The sequence below is a fragment of the Sander lucioperca genome, chromosome 20 (genome assembly GCF_008315115.2).
Source record: "Sander lucioperca isolate FBNREF2018 chromosome 20, SLUC_FBN_1.2, whole genome shotgun sequence".
NCBI classification, from domain to species: Eukaryota; Metazoa; Chordata; class Actinopteri; order Perciformes; family Percidae; genus Sander; species Sander lucioperca.
The window spans coordinates 5,383,865-5,404,655 of record NC_050192.1 but is presented as its reverse complement, the minus strand read 5'-3'; the positions used below and the strand labels follow the sequence as shown (position 1 = coordinate 5,404,655).

General features: G+C 40.3%; 1 protein-coding gene across 3 annotated transcripts in view; it reads left to right on the top strand.

Annotated features, from left to right (window-relative positions):
- Positions 1-20,791, top strand: part of btbd11a (BTB (POZ) domain containing 11a) — a 181,582-nt gene that overhangs the window by 154,364 nt on the left and 6,427 nt on the right. For 2 of the 3 annotated variants that reach the window (XM_031313555.2, XM_031313556.2), the window contains exons 4-10: positions 2,716-2,868; positions 4,232-4,397; positions 8,446-8,535; positions 11,804-11,905; positions 12,704-12,797; positions 17,406-17,541; positions 19,368-19,600. In XM_031313555.2, coding sequence (XP_031169415.1) covers positions 2,716-2,868; positions 4,232-4,397; positions 8,446-8,535; positions 11,804-11,905; positions 12,704-12,797; positions 17,406-17,541; positions 19,368-19,600 — 974 coding nt within the window. The remainder of the gene's footprint in view (positions 1-2,715; positions 2,869-4,231; positions 4,398-8,445; positions 8,536-11,803; positions 11,906-12,703; positions 12,798-17,405; positions 17,542-19,367; positions 19,601-20,791) is intronic. The other variant, XM_031313557.2, reaches the window with a different exon arrangement.

Sequence of the window (20,791 nt, the reverse complement as noted above, 5' to 3'; positions counted from 1 at the left end):
GCATAGTCATGATGGTTAAATACAAATGGGAAAAATTATTATTTTATTATCTGCTTAATTAGAAGCTAGTAAAAGGGGTTTTTCCAATGTGTCTTGATCTACCAATGACCAGCTCTCAGGGCACATATAAGCCACTAAGGCTGTCCTGTTTATCATTAGTTCACTAATACAAAGTAGAGAAAAGGACCATTTTTATGAAAGGATAATTATTATGAATGAGGAGGATACAGTGAAGGCGCACTGCCAGCGGATGGACTCGTAGCAATAATGTAAATCTATGAACTCAATCAAGTCCAGGGAAACAATAAAGTTTCATTTCGTATAACTCTCAGGAAGAAAGCTATTAACTTTATTTTCCTCAAATTATATCTTTAATGTGTGTGTTATAAACTGCTCATTCTGCTTGTGTTAGTGATCTAAAGGGGTTTAATGCCTGATGAATGACTTAACCTGCATGTTGCTGCTGTTGCACTGTGAGGGGAAAAGATAAACAGCAGACAGAACAACATAAGAGAGTGTATGAGAGAGAGATTAGGTGATTTACAGGTTATGTGATTAGAGACTACACACACACACACACACACACACACACACACACACACACACAGGTCCTGGAAAAAAATGATGATATATGAACATGTCAGCCAGCCAAGACCCATTACTGATTTTGATTAAAGAATGTAATAACAGCATTTAGGGAGGTTGCAGCATCTAGATCTCTTTCTGTTCTGGACAAGGTGAGTTATAAATTATGAATATTGATTTAGTGTAGCTGCCTTCATAGTTATCTGTAAGGGCATCTTTAATTAGAAAGTTTGTGTGCTATCAGTGTTGGACCAGAATCTCTATTAAGTGAGTTTATTTGAAAGGTGAATAAAGCAGCAATGTGTTACAATGGATTAGGTAAAATATATTAATCTTGGCATGCACAGGTCACATTAATCATGATACTATATATAATAATATGGCATGTAACATTCTGTGTATCTGCATTGGTAAATGGAACTGACTGACTGGACTTTCTTTCTCTTTTATAGCCTTCTTAAGATCTTTTTTGTGTGCATTTTTATTATACACAATGGGCTTCATTCACCAATATTTTCCTAAGTTTTCTCTTAAGTATGTTCTTAAGAAAGTCCTTAAGAAAAGTCTACGTCGGATTCATGACGTGTTCTTAAACAACAAATTGTTTGCACCTGTGTTCTTAGGATTGATGAATCCCACGTCTTCGTAATTGAAAGCGCGTGCCAGTTGTTCCTAATTAGCATAAGAAAACGCCCCGCAAATTCCCATATAAGGACATGTCACTTCCTGTGCACCTCCTGGGAAGCGGGAGACCGCCTTCAAGAGATGGTTGTCGAAGTCGCAGATGACTTGTACATTGCAGTGGTGGAGGAAGTACTGAATCTCAGTACTTAAGTAAAAGTACAAATAACCAGAGACATATTTACTTTAGTAAAAGTAGTACCACAATGACAAACCTAGTTAAGTGAAAGTAAAAAGTACCTGATTTTAAATGTACTTTAAGTATTAAAAGTGAAAGTACTTGCATAACGAGTTATTATCTTAATCTTATTTGCATATGACCATTTTAAATGATAATATGTCCACTACCACAAACAAGGCCTGGCTTTTAAAAAAAAGTTCCTATCCTAACCAGCATAAAATGGAAATATGTTGTTAGAATCGGAATGCGGTTGGTTTTATTCATGGATGTATTTTAAGATGGTTTTATTTCCTTTAACCATGGGAGTGTAAGCAAATAGTGTGTGAAGCAGAGAACATGGGGAGGAGATGTGAAGAGGCCAAATAAATAAGATATGAACGCGTCTTAAGCTGCCTGGCGGAGAAGTAAACGACGCTGTGGAGAGAAATAGATGGCAACTATGAATTAATAAAAAATTTATAATAATAATAATAAAAAACAAACATTTTAATTTTCACTTTTACCGGAGGCTGTATTACCGAGGGTCAGCGGCGCTGCGCCCGGGCTCTGGAGCACCGGAGCCGGCTTGGAAGCCGATGAAAGATCGGCGGTGCCCCATATATACAGTAACTATGGCAACCAAACTTCACTGGTGAGACAAACGTGTGACGGTCAGGAAGACGTTTTGGCAGGGGGAAAAACTGAGCGTAAGTTTAGTAGGTTAAAGCCCCTGAAAACTCAATTCATAAGTATTTCTCCAAAACATTACATTCATGTTGACAAGGTAAAAAAAACGTCACTTATAAGTACGGTATCGCTTATAAAGAGTTTAGCACAGCTAATCTTCTTCAGCAGGACTGTGTAGGTGTGGTTTGATCAGATTTGACTGGCAGTTACCGGACAGCCCATCAACTGTCATCAGGTTCTGATTCAAATGTTAAATCCTGACGGGTATGTCACCTTTTTAATAACGGAGCCCCATCCATTTCAAACCAGCGAAAGAGCACAGAGAAAAAAAATGTAAAATAACCCAAACTCTTCTAACTTTGGTAGAAAATAGTGTGTGGTTATGTGGGATCCCATCAGTCATGGTAGGAAATCGATAAAAATTATAAACTTTCAAGGCCTTTTAAAGTATTTTTTATCAGTTTTTTAAAACCTCTTCATACTTAAAGGGTACATTGGTAAGTTATTTTTGAATTACTTGAATCCTTATTGCTTGTGTATAAGGGCATTTTACATTCCTTTAAGTTTCAACAAATCGGATTTGATTTGCCCATTTGATGCAGGCCGTTCCTGGTACTGCCTCCGCTGATGGAGTGGATCCGGGTGGCTGTCGCCCACACCGAGCATCGACGAAGCTTCTCTGTGGACAGCGATGACGTGAGGCAGGCCGCCAGGCTGCTGCTCCCCGGTGTGGACTGTGAACCACGACAAATAAAGTAAGGATGTGATGCTTATGACAAAGCAACAAGCAAGCTGCTCTTGAGGCGGAAATAATCCCACAGGTTTAGTTAAACTTCAGTGAGTGAAGATGGAGTGAGTCCTTCTTGCTTCTGGAAGTGTTTAATCATCATAACATTTTGCCCATAAGCCCAGTAGCTTAACTCAGAAATCTCTCAGGGCATAGATTCTCCCCCAAAAAAGTGTTTTCCTATAAATCTATAAAGCCCTCTGTTGGACTGGAACTAATTATAACATGCAAGCCAGATATCCACACTGGCATACAGAGAAACAGAGTGATGAGTCAAAGCTATATTCAGCACAAAAGCATGCTTATAAATGTGTATAATTAAAGTATAATACAGTTTTGGTTGGTGTGGATCTTGTATTGTCATGTATCATCAGTAAATTGCCACTTCCTGGCATTGATTGATCGGTCCCTATATAACTTTGATAGCAGGAGTTATACTTGTGTTTTGTGTTTATTACTAATTAGCAAATGTTAGCATGCTAAGATGCTAAACTAGGGGGGTTAACATTAAATCTGCTAAACATAAGCATGTAACTTTAGCATTTAGCTGAAGTACAGCCTCACAGAGCTGCAAGCATGGCTGTAATCTTGTTGCAATGTCGAACTTAAAAGTGTGTTCATGAGACTTAGCAGTTACGAAATAAAGTCCCTCTTTCATGGACAGCAGCAGCCAGTCGGCTGGCTTCGTGACTTGGGGATAAATCTTCTCTCCGCACGTTTCTGTCTCACCTGTTTCCCCCTCTCTTCCCCTTTTCTCTTCTCTTCTCTCTTCTCTCCCCACCACAGCAGGCACGTAGCCGTGCACAATATTTGTCACACAGCAGCTCACTTAGCGACGTCATGTTGGTGTCAGTGGGTTAAACGTCTTATCACATCTCAAATACTTGCAGAGAAATAATGAATGAAACACTAAGAGCTGTGAATTGCCAGTTAACATCTCGCTATATATGTCAGGTATAATTGTCAAGTAAAATTTGACAAACATCATGAAACGGTTTCATGATGTTTGTCCCCCCCTGTGGGAAAGGACAGCTGCACACAGCTCGGATTAAGAGGCTTTACCGGAGACATGCATGAGTAATAATGAGTCACAGCAAAAGCCTTACCTGGAGAAAAGCTACTTTAGGAAGGGAAGAAAGTAGAGACGCAAGCAAAGTGAATTGACCTTGATTTTATAACATTCAAGACTTTAAGTTGGGGAAAGCAGAGTAGCTGTCATTTTAAGTTTCCTTCAGTGTGCAATAGAGGTGTTTATCCACAGATCTAAAAATCCATTTCTGAGATAAGCTCCCACTTCATCACAGTAATGGATCTGCTGTTTCCATCTGCAGAGCGGAGGATTGTTTCTGTGCCACGAGAAAGCTGGATGCCGCCTCCACAGAGGCCAAGTTCCTGCAGGATTTGGGCTTCAGGATGCTCAACTGCGGACGGACGGACCTGGTCAAGCAGGCCGTGAACCTGCTGGGGCCCGATGGCATTAACAGCATGAGCGAACAGGTCCGGCACTTAACACACACTCCTACATGTACATACAGCATTAACATCACACACCTACACAGCGATAGCAGAGAGAGTTAAACACAATGAATTTCTAACAAGTACACCTGGCAATCCATCTCTGTTCACACATAGGCTGAGCACAGGCTGCTCCCTATGAGTCATGCAATGTGCTAAATTCTCATGCCATGATACAACTTTTCAAAATTCACATGATTTACAAGAGAATCTTGGTTTCTTTGTGTCTGTGTTTACGATTGTTAGGCCTAGGAATACAAACACAGTATACGAATATGCACAGATATAGGCAGCATCTGAATATTTGCTGTAATATTTTCACCCCACACAAATGTCACATTACTTCTTTTCAGAGTTAGTGTCAGAGTTATTACTAAGACACACTGAAACACAGACACCACAACAACCAGCTGAACCCACACTTTACAGTAGTGTCAGGATCTCTGATGATCATCAAAGATAAACGTCCATAAATCCATTTAGAAATCATAACAAAAACCAATCCGTATAATAATTATCAATTAATCTGCTGATTATTTTCCAGTTAACCGTTTTACTAAACCCCGATGGGATGTCATTAAATAGCTTGTTTTGTCCGGCGGATGATGACCAATTGGAGCGGTTGTTTAAATTTAATATTTATAAGTTGGCGACTTTTGTTTCTAAAGCTTGGCAAAAAAGACTAGAAGGTTTATTTGTTTAGGGTATGTGGTTACTTTGGCATCTGGTCCTTTGTCCTAGGTAATGGTGTCTTGTAAACCTATGTGGGCTGGGCATATTTTATTGTATGCATGACACAATAATAAAAAAGTATTCATTCATTACCACCTAAGACAATAAAAGCAGCAAATCCTCATAATAAAGATGCTGTGAGCAATCATCGTTTGGCAACTTTGCATGAAAAATGACTCACGATTAATCAATTTATATTAAAATAGTTGCTGAAAATGAAGCCGTATCGACGATTTCCAACAACTTCCAGTGAATAGAAATATTTTTGTGAAATGAACACAGATAGTAGCTGTGTTTTATAACCCTACTGTTTATCCAAAAAATGAAGCAGAAAGGAATGATCTAATGGTCCATTTGCACCTGATACCTCAACGCTTTTCCTGGACTGGTTCGATATCTCAATCTTACTGCATCCAAGTGTTAATGTCTTTTGGGGTTTTCTACTTTCCCCAGTCAATGGAAATATTGGTCATTCCTTGCGCTGCTAAGTGGAAGCTAATCGTGCAATCTGATTTTCCGTGGTCAGAAAGCTGTGCCTGGTTAAGTTAATTTAAGAAGCTCTTGGCAGGTCTACAGTCAGATACTCTACACACACTAAGCCCCTTTTTCCATTTTTGTTTCTAACATGAAAGTATATTTTTTTGAAAATATTCAGGTTTCTTGTTATCCCCAGCTCCTGGCCGCTTGATTAATATCACATTCAGTCGGATGATTTGACTGGAACAGACCTGACTTTATTTTCAGTATTTACAGGTCCTTATGAGTATACAGAATTGTATTGACTGACACTTTTCTGCCTCACTCCTCACATATATAACAAGCTGTAGTGACATACAGGCTTTTTATTCACTTGAAATTTTTTTTTGTTGGGGACCAGACAGCATTACAGGAGCTATAAAGTAAAAGTTGCCATCTGTCATCGCTGCTGAGACACATTTGAACTCATCACAATGATCATCATGGTCCGCCGTCTATTGCCCTTTAGCTGTCTGCTGATTAAAAAGATTGGTGTCCAGGAAATATTTAAGAATGAATCACCACAAAGGGATATCAGTCTTCAACATAAAGTGCTTTGGTGTGTTATGAGCGAGTCATAAAAGGCCTATGTCGAACATAATGGCCCAGATCGGACATATGATTAAAGGCTGTTTTATGGAAGCTTGTCCACTTTAGCGTGTGCTTTGTTTTAGGCCAGATAGTCTGATAAATGGGAATAACTCTCTACCTGCTTTTAATATAGTTCTTTTGTTATTTTTCTCTTTGCAATAACACTTAGATGAGGCTTCAGGAGAGATGGGGCTCGGAGAGCATAATGTGTGTGGGTGTGTCGGGCTCAAGAGAGTGCTCTGTGTGCATATGGTGGCATGTAGAGATACTGTATAACATGTTAGCATGTTAGGATTTTCACAGCCCACCTATGCTGTCGCTCTCGGTGGAAAGACACGGTTATTTTGAGGCAGTTAGGATTATGTCTGGTAAATTAGGCCCTCCATGAAACTGCTGGGAATGTCTCTGACTGATGGGGATGAAAATGGGCAATGAGTTTTATGTAATATATGAATACTGTGAGTATACGTCAGTGCAATTTTCAGTCTTGGGGCTCATTAGTAGCCCAGCAGTGAACGTGAACATACGGCACTTAAGAGGTTCCTTATGTGATTTAAAGAACATTACCTAAGAAAGACTTGGACACTAAATTACTTTGTGTTTGTTTTTCTATAGAGCTAACGAGCACAGCTGTTGGTGAGCTCCTTATAGAACTGCTATTCTCTTTAGGGCTTTGCTGATCCCACTGACATCTACATTTTTCATGGTATAGTTAAGAGAAATGGCGAGTAGTACACTATTCGGGCGTTGAATGCTTAAAAAAAGAGTACTCCAATCAAGTCATGTGTTAATGAACATACCAAAAGCAAACATCCTTCCTCACTGAGAAAACATCTTTGGAAATGTGTTACTGAAGTTTGAAAAACATATACATACCGGTATAACACTATTTTCTAAACCTGCCAGTGTTGCCATGTGTAATATAATTATTCTATTTGTACAATAATTTAGCTCTCTGTAGGATGCACATTAACACTAGGGAACTCTTAATGTATGATCATGTCAACATGTTGTTGTTTGTTTCTATGACATGATATGACTATGACTAGATGATATTGTATGATGGCAAACTGACCCTGGATCTATATATGATCCAATCCTAGATCTTCTACTGTGGGCACCGTTGCCACTCATAACCTCAAATAAAGTGTATGATGATGCTTCAGAGCTTTTGTTTGGTTTAAAGGATAAATTCACACATTTTCAAGTCTGTTTTACAACAATAGTCAGGTGTTCATATGAAAATTGCTGTAATCATTCCTCATGTTCATACTGGCCATTAAAAGGTAATTTTCTAATGCGCTCTTAATGTAAGAAAGTAATTATTTTTCTATTTTATCTATAACAATGCATCACATTTTATGGGATGGTTATATGTTAATTGGTAAGATAACTAGTAACTATAGCTTTCAAATAAATTTAGTGGAGTACAATTTTTGCCTCTTTGTCAATGTAAAAACGACTAGACCTATGTTTATATTTTGGTGAGTTGTGTACTTACATTATCCGAAATGTTTTTAACAATGTTCAGACCTAGAGAAATACGTAATTGTATTCAAGGTAACCATCCATTACTGTTACGTGTGACAGCGTCAGAGAAACACAGATTTTTAACGTGAAACTGCTGTGTTTTTACTGGTTTAAATCACTGGGTCCATTTGTTTTGGAGAGGAGGAGACCCCTGCGGATAATTTGGCTCCTTGTAAAAAAAACCCTGAAGAATCCTAACCAGGAGAAGCTAACTGCAATGGTGGCAACGGTGGTGAAGACAACAACTCCCATGATCCCATGCTATTTCACAACGTCACCAAACTCCATCTTTTGTTATTGTTTTGATAGAGAGACCCCTAGCGGCAGAAAATTACATATCGTGCCTTCAACTGTAGTGCAGTAGAAGTATAACATTGCCTAATATGGTAATACACAAGCAAAGTACAAGTATATGCATTCGCAACTATGGTTTAGAACTGAACCAATTCCCTAGAAATCACAATTTTATGGCACTACTGTACTGTTCAAATCCAAACCGTGTACCATTTTCAAAATAAAAAATAGATTAAGTTTGTGATTGGCTAAAAAAGATCTCCTTGAAGAAATACAGTTCATCATCTTTCCTCTCTACAAAAGTACATTGCAGAAATGAATAACCCAGCCTGAACCCTGTATCCCTCCTCCTCCCTCCCTCCCACAGGGAATGACCCCTCTCATGTACGCCTGTGTACGCGGTGATGAGGCCATGGTTCAGATGCTGCTCGACGCCGGAGCCGACATCAACAGCGAGGTCAGTGTTCACGAGACACCATTAGTCTGTTTAAAATGTCACATTGATTCCACATTTTTGGTTGTTGTTTTTTTGTCCAAAATATTCATTTACATTTGTTGTGTGAAAACGATGAACCCACTTTGTGTTGCTCTCCCCCCCCCCCCCCCCTCCCCCCCTCTCTGTCTTCACTGTCTCACCTGCTGTCGGCATGCTGTCTGTTCTCCTGGCAGCTTATTACATGAAGTGCACTGATAAGCAGTAAAAGAGGATCATTTGCACAGTAACAATGATATAGTATAATAAGCCACTGATAGTCGCTCAGTGCAGGCAGTTATTACATTTTACACTGTAGACATTCAGCAGCAGTTTGTTTTAAACTGCATCAATAATGCATTACTGTTGTACAAGTGTGTGCACTTAGTGTAACTTGCTACCACAGACTTGTGTTGAACTAAGAACAGTGAAAGTAACAGTGAAGCTTTATTGTTATTTATTGTTTATTTGTCTCTGCAGTGTGTCCTATGTGTGTGTTTGTAGCTGCTTGAATCTTAGTTGGCAGTAAAAATAATTAAGAATAAAAATGCTTCAGTGTCTCTCCTCCACCATAGTGACCTCATTGTTGATTGTTGTGATTGCTCCATTGGTTTAGTGCATGTATTCAGTGCAGGCGTGTTGACTCTAAAGCAAAGCGCTACCTATATAATTCATCTAGGCGTCCATTGTGATTGACACATGTTTAAAGCATTCGTTCACCCAAATTACAAGCAACATATTTTCTCATGTTTTTCTAATGGAGTCTGGCCATGCAGATCTTTTTAAGTGCTTTTGAGATACGTTGTCTATGCTATCTGTGATTTCAGCTAGCACACCAATACAATGGAGGTAAATAGACATTTGCTTTCCAAAAACAATGTCCTGGTTTAACTAGATCAGTTGTCCCCAACGTGGGGGTCACCCCACAAGGGGTGCCAATCTGAAGGGTCAAACTGGATGATTAAAGGGGTATAAGGGGTAAGAGTATGACTATGAAAATATGTTGTTTCTTTCACAATTTTTGTTACTTCCACCTCTTCAAGCCTCTAAAAAGTTTTTTGTTGAACTCCTCAAAACCCGTCTCATCTACTGGATTTAAACTTAAAGGAATACGCCGACTTATTGGGACTTTATCTTATTCACCGTAACCCCCAGAGTTAGATAAGTCCATACATACCCTTCTCATCTCCGTGCGTGTTGTGACTCTGTCTGACGCCCCCAGTGCTAGCTTAGCCTAGCACAGATCCTGGAGGTAACCAGTTCCAACTAGCCTACTGCTCCGAATAAGTGACAAAATAACGCCAACATGTTCCTGTTTACATGTTGTGATTTGTACACGAACAACAAGGTCACTATGCTTTTACTATCTAGTAATTATTGACTCTATTACTCCAACTCTGAGCGAACTCCAGGTGAACTCTCTGCTCCTCACCACAGGGCTTCAGGTGCTGCGAGCAAATCGCTCCGCCCAAGTAGCAGAAGTAGCAGTGCTTCGCCTTTCTGAGAATATAGTTCCCAGTTTGTATACAGTTAGAAGATGGCTGTGTCTTATGTGACCTTGTTATTTGTACACCCTGTGACTATACAAATCACAACATGTAAACAGGAACATGTTGGCGTTATTTTGTCACTTATTCGGAGCAGTAGGCTAGTTGGAACTGGTTACCTCCAGGATCTGTGCTAGGCTAGGCTAGCGCTGGGGGCGTCAGACAGAGTTACAACACACACGGAGATGAGAAGGGTATGTATCGACTTATCTAACTCTGGGGGTTACGGTGAATAAGCTAAAGTCCCAATAAGTCGGCGTGTTCCTTTAAAGCAAGCCGTAGCAGCACTACTGTCGTGTAGTACATTATCAGGCCATCTGATGCTTTAATTATATTCCCAACGCTAATTGTGTTTACATTCTTTCATTTACCTTGTGCTGTAGAGCTACAGTGGGCTATGCACGTACTTATGTAACTACAGTATAATCCAGATAACTTCAATTTTGTCTTGTCTTATTGCTGAATAGCAGACTACTGCCGCGCAGTCGCTGTTTTTACATTCTTGTATTTACTGTGACAGAGAGCAACAATCACAGTGAGCAGCAGGTTTGCAGTGGAGATGTCTTATGATATAGATGTGTGTTACTAAAAAAAAGGAGAGTACTGACTTTTCTCAACATGCTTCATGATGGCTTCATAGATAAAAGTGAACCCCTAACATTCTTTGCTAGATATAATAATAATAATATATAATCCCCAGAGTTTACTGACAACAGGTTTTATGGGGACTGTTTCTTTGGGAGAAAATTGTTGGGGTAAAAACTGTCCAGAACGAGGTCTGTGGGTTGTGACACATTACTGTGAATTAGAAACTTTCAACAAAAAGTGAATTCCCAGTCACCTCCACTGTTTAAGGTGGCGACAGAAATCTCAAAACCTCACCATATAAAACTATTGCATGGCTAAATACGCCTAACATTCTCGATTATAATTTGGGTGAACTGGGCCTTTAATAAGTTAAGTAAAGCAGATGATGTTGCATAACGCTGATTGAAAATTCCACTATTTAAAATGTTTTGTTTAAATCCCTCTCAGAGTCACAATGGACTCCCTGTTTCTGCTGAAACTGCCTTATATTATAGCCTAATTAATAATTCATCATCGCTGTGAACACAAAAACCCTAACATTCCTTCTGTTGTTTAGCATCAGGGCTCAAATGAAATGTGACATTACATTAAACGTCTGTCGAAAAAAAGAGGCCTCCTCCAGGCGACATTTAGAAATAATTTTTGTAATTTATTCTGTGATAAAGCCACTTTAGAAATCACAGAGCAACATTGGGGCTGTATGGCTGTTTCATTTTACTCTGACGCCGCTTTGTTCATGAGTCAGCACCAACCGTCTTGACAGTGTTTGTAGTCTTTGCCAATGTTGTGTTTTCTCTCTGGTTTCATTCCCCTTTGAAATGAAACACTATTTAAAGATGGAGCTAGGCAGATAGTACAAAGGGTGGTCATGCGAGCCATACCCAGGCAAATATACTCTTAAGACTGAGGATTGAGATGAGAAATAGAAGTCAAGCTGCTCAAGATTTTCTGTGAAACTCAAGAGGAAAATCTCTCTCTGCCACCCTGCCCTCCTTTGCTTACACTTCTCCTGCTGCATACTGCTTCTCGCTCCTCCCTTCACCCCCATCTCCCGCCCTGAGCTGTGAATGTTAATGGATGTATATCTCTCTCCCTGAACTTCACCTATGACTTCCCAGGTGCCAAGCACAGTAAACAAGCACCCCTCAGTTTATCCTGAAACACGCCAGGGGACGCCACTCACTTTCGCCGTGTTACAGGGACACATCCCTGTCGTGCAGGTAGTGACGTTTATGACCTGTAACCCTTTGCCCTGACCTTTGCACCAAAATGAGGATATAATGATGATGATTATTATTATTATGGTGCATCATTATAATAATAATAATAATGCCATTTGTCTTTTTTATTTCTCCTCCTTGATCCTGTCTGTGCAGTAATTATGTGGAGAGGATTTGATCAAGGCAAACTCTCCACCTTAAGTATGTTTTTAATAATGTATGCACTTAATGTGTGTAGATGAGTCACCCAGCCCCCTGTTTTCACCAAAACTGAATCTAAGGATTGGACCGACAGCAGCAGGGAGAAACCTCCGGAGGCAAACTAAACAGAGCAGAGCTCAGCCAGCCTGATACACAGCCTCAGGGATGCCAAATTTCAGTGTTTTGTTCATTTTTTTTAATATATAATATATTGTGTTGCAGTACTTATTGTATGAGCTGACACTGGCTAAAAGCCTGATAAACAGCGTCGCCCTCAGGATTCTTTTCAATTATTAATCTGCACCAACGCAATCAGAGGTTTTTTGAGGTAGAAAAAGAAACCATTTTGATTTGTTCTTTCTCAGCTCAGGCAAGTCATCACCAACAATAACAAGCTAGTGAGGAAGTGAAGATAGGAGTGTGTGTCCAGAGCTAGGACAATCTCTAAACGAGGTGATTTAGTTTTCCAACAGTTGAGGCTTTTCCCTTTTGCCAAGCCTGAGTGTAACACTGTCTCCCCTCACCTGTTTTCTTCCTCCCCACTCTTTGTTTTCCCCTCCTGCTCTTCCTCTCCACCTCTCTCCATCCCCGCCACAGTTGTTGCTGGATAACAGAGCGAATGTGGAGGGCGCCCTGCAGGATGGGGCAGAGAACTACACGGAGACCCCGCTTCAGCTGGCCTCTGCTGCAGGTAATCACATACAGGCAGAAAAGATGTGGATTTCTCTTTCACGTTCATATTTGACCCAAGTATTCTTACTCTTGATACGGCCTTGAAAGGTTTAGTCATGACATGCTTGATTACTGCATAAGCTCACCAGAAGGCATTCTCGCTCCGCTTTTAATCATCTAATTATTTCATCACTTTCAATTATAATAATAATAATTTAATAATAAGAGATTTAAGAATGCAGTGAATTATAAATGCTGCATCTCATGATTGTGTTGTGTAGTTGTGCAGCCAATTATGAAAGAACCTGCAGTTTCATACAATCAAAATGAGCTTTAAACTGACTCGAATTGTCCGTCAAAGCAGAACCATATGTGCATCTGAAGGAACAGTTTGACATTTGGGGAAGCACATTCACCTTCTTGCCGAATGTTGAGTTAGAAGAGAAGATTGACGAAATATGAAACTAAAACCAGCAGCTGGTTAGCTTAGCTTAGCATAAAGACTGGAGACAGGAGGGAAACAGCTAGCTTGGTTCAAAGGCCACAAATGTGCATACCAACAGCTCTAAAGCTCACAAATTAACACTTTTTAAACACTAGTGTTCAACATGCACAAACTGAAGAAGTCCTGTATTCACTGTGAGATTGCTAGGCATCCAGTGGAAACTCTTGTAATACTACAAATAGTTGTTTTTACACTTTTTTTGTATGGGATAAACAAATAAGATATAATGTGTTAATAAGTGAGCTTTAAAGGTGCTGATAGGCAGATTGTGTTACCTTTGGACAGAGACAGGGCTGTATTCACCTCTTTCCAGTCTTAATGGTAAGCTAACTAGCTGCTAGGGACCGTTCGGTATTTATGGAATGGACCACCAGAGGAATATAGGGGAGGGTCATGTCTTTTTATTCTTTGTTGAGGGGAGGGTCACCCAACATTTTTTAGTCTAGGTGGTAGGGTCACCCAACTTTTGTATTCACTTATTCAATTTCAAAGTGGCTTGTTTGTTGCATATTTTTTCATGTAGCTCTTAGAGAGAAAACACACCAGCCCGATAATCGGGCGTCGGGCCGTCTGGCGAGGTCCGTGACTCGAGTCTGTTCAGTGTGTCCCGTGCCGTCGTCCGTCCGAGGAGCCGTCGGCATTCATTTGGGCCGACCCGACATGTTCAGTCGGGGACAGGGCAGTCGGGACTCACCCGGAAATGGGGAGCGGATGAGCCTCTCAAAATCTGACGAAAATCTTTTAAACTGACCTTTGTCAATCTGAAATGAAGACAGATTCAGCAACTGCATGGCCTATTTCTCGCTTAAAATGTTTTCAGAAACACGTTTCGGTGAACTATTTTAGTACAATATGAGATCGTATTCTGAACAAGTCGCCATGACAGTCTGGCTGTGAATTTCCGGAGAAAAAAGAACCACGTGACGCGTTCGTCCAATCAGCTGCCGGTTTTCATTTTCTGGTAAATAACAAAAATACAGAGCAGAGCCGCCTGCTGCTATGGAGACGTATTACGTTTTGCGCACGCGCAGAGTGTACGCTCAAGTCGCCTCAGTGTGTTCTGAGGCATTTTTTGGACCTCGGGACCCGACTGATCAGTCCGACTGGCTTTTCTGCCGACGGTCGGCCCCTCTGGTTGGTGTGTCAGGGCCCTTAGTCTCTGCCCTCCTTCGCTACCAGATGGGTCTGACCCATGAGTTTGCTGGGGGACAGGGGAAGCACTGCTCCCCTGGTGGCTGAAACGGGTAATTGCATTGTTTAAAAAATGAGTGGAAAAATTACATCTGGCATGACAAGATATTTTATAAATATCTTAAATAACACAAAACAACTAAATGGTGGTATGTAATACATCAGATTTCATATACTGCTTTAGTAAAAAAATATTACCTGGCTGAGGATGGGAGCAGCAGGACGCAAAAAACGAAAATTACTGTTGCACTAGTCTGGACATCTTGCCGTGCCAACCTTGCAATAAAGGTTTCCTAAATGCCATGTATATAAATGTGTTGTCAGCTTACTAATTGATTGCGGGTTTTGTGTAGATTTGGACTTTTATACGTTTATTCCACTTTGTTTAAAAGGCGAAGTGGAGAGGCCTCGTTCACCTGGTTGGAGCTGGCTGGTGAATGTGACGCTCGTATAGGCCTGGCTGGATACACCGTGTCATTTACCTTTTTGTGGATCTACTGATCGCTGTGGATTACTTTTTTTTTCCGTGTCATTGGATTACGGCAAAATACGGATCTTTTTTCTCAACGTGTCTTAACGTTTTATGGTGTGACTGCGCTTCGTTTCTGCGTTTGGAGAGGCATCTCTAAAATATACATGACTGAGGAAGCCTAGTGACAAGTCCATAGCAACCAGTGTTGAATTAGTTATATCCCAGTGTCCTTTGCTGAATGGTCTCAATGTTTTATTATTTTATTTCATATGAATACTAGTTTACTAGCAGAGTGACGTAGTATTTGAAGTAATGCAGTAATGCAGGAAGTGTGCATTTAGTTTCCATGCTTATTGTGTTTCCACAACAATGTTAGTGAGTAAATCTACTGAAATGGCCACCACACCATAACAGAGGATTGTGATGTGTAAGATGAGAATGCAGAGGTTAACTCCTGTACATCATGGCTGTAAAAAATCAAATGGCATCTGTACATCTTTGCTAATCGCAAACTAGCACACAAAGGGAGGGTCATGCCTCTTTTACAAATCATTTTGGAGGGTCTTAGAAAAAATATTACTGGCGAGGGGAGGGCCAAGTCTTTTTAGCCTAAAGGTCCCAAAACTCCTCTGGTGGCCCCTTAAATAAATAATGAACAGTCTCCTAGCTCCAGCTACATATTTTCTACCATACAGACCTGAGCAGACTTTGCGCCCCTCTCCCCTCACAGCTCAGACACAAAAGTGCTATCAATCTTCTCAACAAAACCATGTCAACAAAGGAATATATTTAGCTTAAGTGGCATATATTTGCCCAATGATTAACTCATTATTTATATAAGAAATAACTACACTGCTGCCTTTTTAAGTAATCCCAATGAAAGTGTTTAAAAGTGAATTCTAACATAACAAGTTGACATCACAGCAGTGAATCTTCATGTTACAGTGAGTGACCTCAAGGAAGGTGTAGTCAGCTGCGTTGACATGGTAACGAGTAATTCAAAACACACGGCCACAGATAATGAATACTATTAACATTCTGCTCATTCAAAAATAAATAATGTAGATGAAATAAAGACCACAATCCCAGAGCAAATGTATTTAATGAATAGCAATGAGTGATCACAGAATAATTACATGCAGGTTCAGGCTCATTCTGTGACTCCTTTTTTACTGTCACATTAACTTTACAAGGGTATAAAAGCTTGAGTAAGCAATAGGGTATCAATTGATTTTAAATGAGCAGTGCCTTTACTGTATAAGATAAGATCAGCATTGAAGCATTTAAATCACTTTTAAACCGGGACCTACAGTAGTTTCTGTTCTTCTAATGCTTGGCAGAGTGCATCCAGAATTAGTTATGAGTTGTTTTGTTCTCAGCAGAGCACCCAAAAAAAACTTTCACAGCTGTAGTAGCTCGTCAATGTGGAGCCAGTTGTAGATACTTTGTATACTACTGGGTAGATTAGTAGTACAGTACTGTATCTTATCATATATCATATGCTTTTTTTATATAAAAAGTAAGTAGTAGTTATAGGTGTCAAATAAATGAAGGGAAGTAGAAGTATAAAGTAGCAAAAATGGGAAATAAAGTACAAAGATGTCAAAATTGTACCTAAGTTAATGTATTTAGTTACATTTCATCACCTGGTAACTTCTCAAGCCGTAGTAGACAAAGTAACCTGTAACTAAAGCTGTCAGGTAAATGCAGTGGAGTAAAAAGTACATTTCCCTCTGAAATGTGGTAAAGTAGAAGTATAAAATAATATTAAATGGAAATACCTAACATTTTAATGTATTTTAACCTGGACCCTATTTTTCCATGTATTTGTCTAAGTGACTATTCTTTAAAAAAAAGTCTTTGCCAATTTCCATCCACTAAAAGTGCTGTTATTGCCACTGACAGGCTCAGATTGTTATTATATATTACATAATTGCAGGTGTGTTGGATCTCACTTCCCAGAGATCCAAACTGTGTGAAGCTTTTCTCTTTTCTTTGTTTGTTCGGACATTGGAACCATTTGCTCGCAACGCTAGTAGTGACCGGAAATAACAGTAAGCTGCTTCACACACATACTGTATGAGTTAAAGAGCAAGTCTGTTGCGTAGGCTCTACCTACCCTCTCTGACAGACCAATGGAAAACGCATCACTAACTGTGCGCCTCTTGTAATTTCTCCCTGGGAATGTCGCCACAAACACCCAGTTTGTAATACTGCAAATGCAAATACACGGGCTTCCATCAGTAGGTCATAGACTCAATCACCTTTTTTTTTACCTCATTAGGCGATAGATAGTGACTTTAAAGTACAGGTGCCTCAAAATTGTACTTAAGTACAATACTTAAGTAAATGTACCTAGTTACTTTCCACCACTGATCAACACAGATAGTTTAAACGCATCAAATGTAAGCCTTATTTTGGTGTATTCACCCTTTATTCATCTGTTTCATCCTGGTTAGGTAACTTTGAGCTGGTGAGTTTGCTTTTGGAAAGAGGGGCCGACCCCATGATCGGGACCGTGTGTCGAAACGGCATCTCATCTGCCCCGCTGGGAGACATGAACTCATACAGCCTGGCAGCAGCACACGGTCACAGGTAATACAGGCAATCACACACACAGGGACACACACACACACATACACACACAAGTGCCAGCCAGCAGAGATATATCCATTACCACAGTATTGATCCATTTACACACTGTGCCCTGGTCCATCTGCCTCTCACAAAATCCTGCAGTATGAGAGGCAGCTATCTGGGTCTCCCTGTCAGACAGTAGGCGACAATAAGTGCTGCAGTCTATTCAGCAGCACTTATAGCTTCAGTTTGACATAATTTCCCTGCAGCTGAATAAGATAAAGCCCATTAACATTCAGGGTAGTGAAGACCTGTCAGGAAGTGGAGTAGTATTAGCCAGGAACACAATGCAGCATTATTAAGACAATCAATTATAGTATGATGATCATGCTGCAGCATGTCATGAGCAGGTTCAAACTGCATTAGGATTGGTTGTGAGATGGTGGGGCGTAAGAGTTTAATATAAGGCAAAAAAGAAGAAGAATTAGGAATTAGGCTGCAGTATTTACAAATGTTACGCTTTTACTTTTACATTTTATATGCAGTTTTAAACTTTTTCAGAAATATGACTTAAGACACATCTAGACACCAAATTGCAAAGGTACATTACTTAAGTAAGTTTGTTTGCAAACTTTTGTAGTCTTGTAGACAAGAATATTAATATCTGTTTTATTCTGTGCTGTTAGGGAGGTTGGCCCAAGACATGTTTAACCAAAGTTAGTATTAATCTAGATGCAGGAAACAGCTCAACAAAAAAACAGCTCCAGACTTGTTTTTGTATCTTGTAAGCTAGCCACCAATGTATCCAAAAATGACCTGGGTTTTGTTTAGTTTTAGAGAAGTATACAAAACCAGCAACTTCATGGTGAGGAGTCTGAGGACAGGGCTTCAGTGCAACCACGAGGTTCAGCTGTTATCGGTCATTGAGAAGCTCCAATGGGTAATCTGACTGCTCATGAAATTAACATTTCACATTTTTAGTTTTACATGTTAAATGCACAAAATATATGTGTAAATATGACTTTGGAGTTCTGTTGTATCTGTTTTCCCCTGCTTCCGTTCTCTGTGCTAAGCTAGGCTAAATATGTCACAGAGCTGTTTCTAATATCGATCTTCTCATCTTACCCTCAGTAAGGCAGTTAGTAAATGTATTTCCTTTAACTATTTTCTCATATGGAGGACCTCATGTCCTGAACCCAAAGGACTGTTAGTGGAGATAAAACATCTTCAAAGTGACGGCTGTGAGCCTCCCACCGACTTGTCATCAGTGATCAAACAATCCCAAAAACAGGATATGATGTTGTGTTTGACTTGGCATCTAAACGAGCCCCTCCTCACTGAGGCAGACGGTGCAGTGATGCATCCTCAGAATGTGTTCACACTGTGTACGTTAACATGCTGCATCATTCCGTTGCAATTTTTTTCTTCTATTTTGCAAAATGTTTTACTTTCTGTTCTTTTCAGAGGAGATAATCAGTTTCAGCTTCATATATTTAGACTCTACAGAACAGAGTACACAATCATGCTTAATTAAGTACATGAGAATATTTTGAGTGTCATCAGAGCTAGAGAGCTGGATGGGCTTAATGTGGAGTTAACACAGTACGTGTATGCTTAATTTAGAACAATTTTCCGCTCTGTGATCATCCACTTCACAACTTCTCTTCCTATGATTTGACAAGAGCCACCAGGCCATGCTAGGGGTTTTGCAGTGTTGTCATCCCCTCCCCACAGCTTGATTCCATTTTGCCCTGACCATAAAACAATCTGTCACTGTGTCTTATCACTCTGCTTTCCTTTAATCTATGTCTGGATTTTATTTTATTTTACCTCTTTCCCTCTAGGAATGTATTTCGTAAGCTCCTGTCCCAGTCGGAGCAGGAAAAAGGGGATGTTCTGTCCCTGGAGGAGATCCTGGCCGAGAGTTCGGATCCCGCGGTGAAGAGATTGGCGCCACAGGCCAACGGCGGAGGGACACTGCGAACAGGAAAGGCCAGACTGAGGGCCCTGAGAGAGGCCATGTACCATAGCGCAGAGCACGGCCATGTGGACATCACCATAGACATCCGCAGCTTAGGTCAGATTTACTAATACATGCTTCACTGGCACACATGCATCGCTCTCTGGTGCCTCCAGCTGTCCTGGAGATGTGCTCATGCTGTGCCTGTCCCGTCCTGTGCTGTCCTGTACACACTCTAAGCAATCATCCAACCATTAAACAGTTGCAGGAAAAAGGACTTTTTATATCCGAGGCGATAATAGCTGAGGTCAAAGGTGTTAACGTGAAGATTAGAGTCCTTGAGTAGTGCTCATTCTGTACATGTGGCAGTCATCAGCTTTCACCCTAACATTGTCAAGTTCATTTGGCATAAGACTTAATGTGGCTGTTGATTAGTATTAACTGACAATCTCACCACAAGTGCCATTTAGTAGCTGTTCTGGACCTTTTGGTTGGATCACACAATCCTCAGCAGATGGAGTTTACTCATCTGTAAGATTTTAGTTTGAGAAATACTCTCTTTCTTGACAAGAGTGAAGAAGATGAATACCACTCTTATGTCTGTACGGTAAATATGAAGCTACAGTCAGCAGCCGGTTAGCTTAGCTTAGCATAAATACTGGAAACGGGCCACAGCCAGCCTGGCTCTGTCCAAAGGTAACAAAATCTTCCTACCAGCTCCTCTAAAGCTCATTAATAAACATGTTATATGTCATTATAACCCCCTGCAAAACCACGACTTTTGTTTTTATACTTTGGTGTTTGTACAGATTAAACAATGGAGCTATATAATGTGTTAATTAGCACTATTTAGAGATGCTGGTAAGCTGATTTTGTTAGTGAATTCATGGTTTCCATGAGGGTTTAAGTGACGTTAATTTCATCATCTGCCCAAGTCTGGCGAGACCCCTGTGCTGATGCCCTCAAGCAGCCCACATGGGCTGTACACACCAGAGGCGCCAACTTTACATGATAAAGAAAAGTAAACTGGACCCTCGTTTTGTGCACTGTATGCGTGTACTGTTTTCTCCGTCCTTGATCCTATTTCCATAAAGTCACAAACTGTTTTCTTTTTTGAAATTTTCATGTTGTTCAGCCAAATACGACAAACAAAGGAACCCCTCTTCTTGCAGTCAGGAGCATGTCATCATATTGTCTAGTGTGCATGTGTGGAATGTGTCTGTGTATGCTAATCTATATCCTTGACGTTCCACTTCCGGGATTGCTCTGTTGCCGACGGAAATTCCGCCGGATTTCACTCATTTAGGC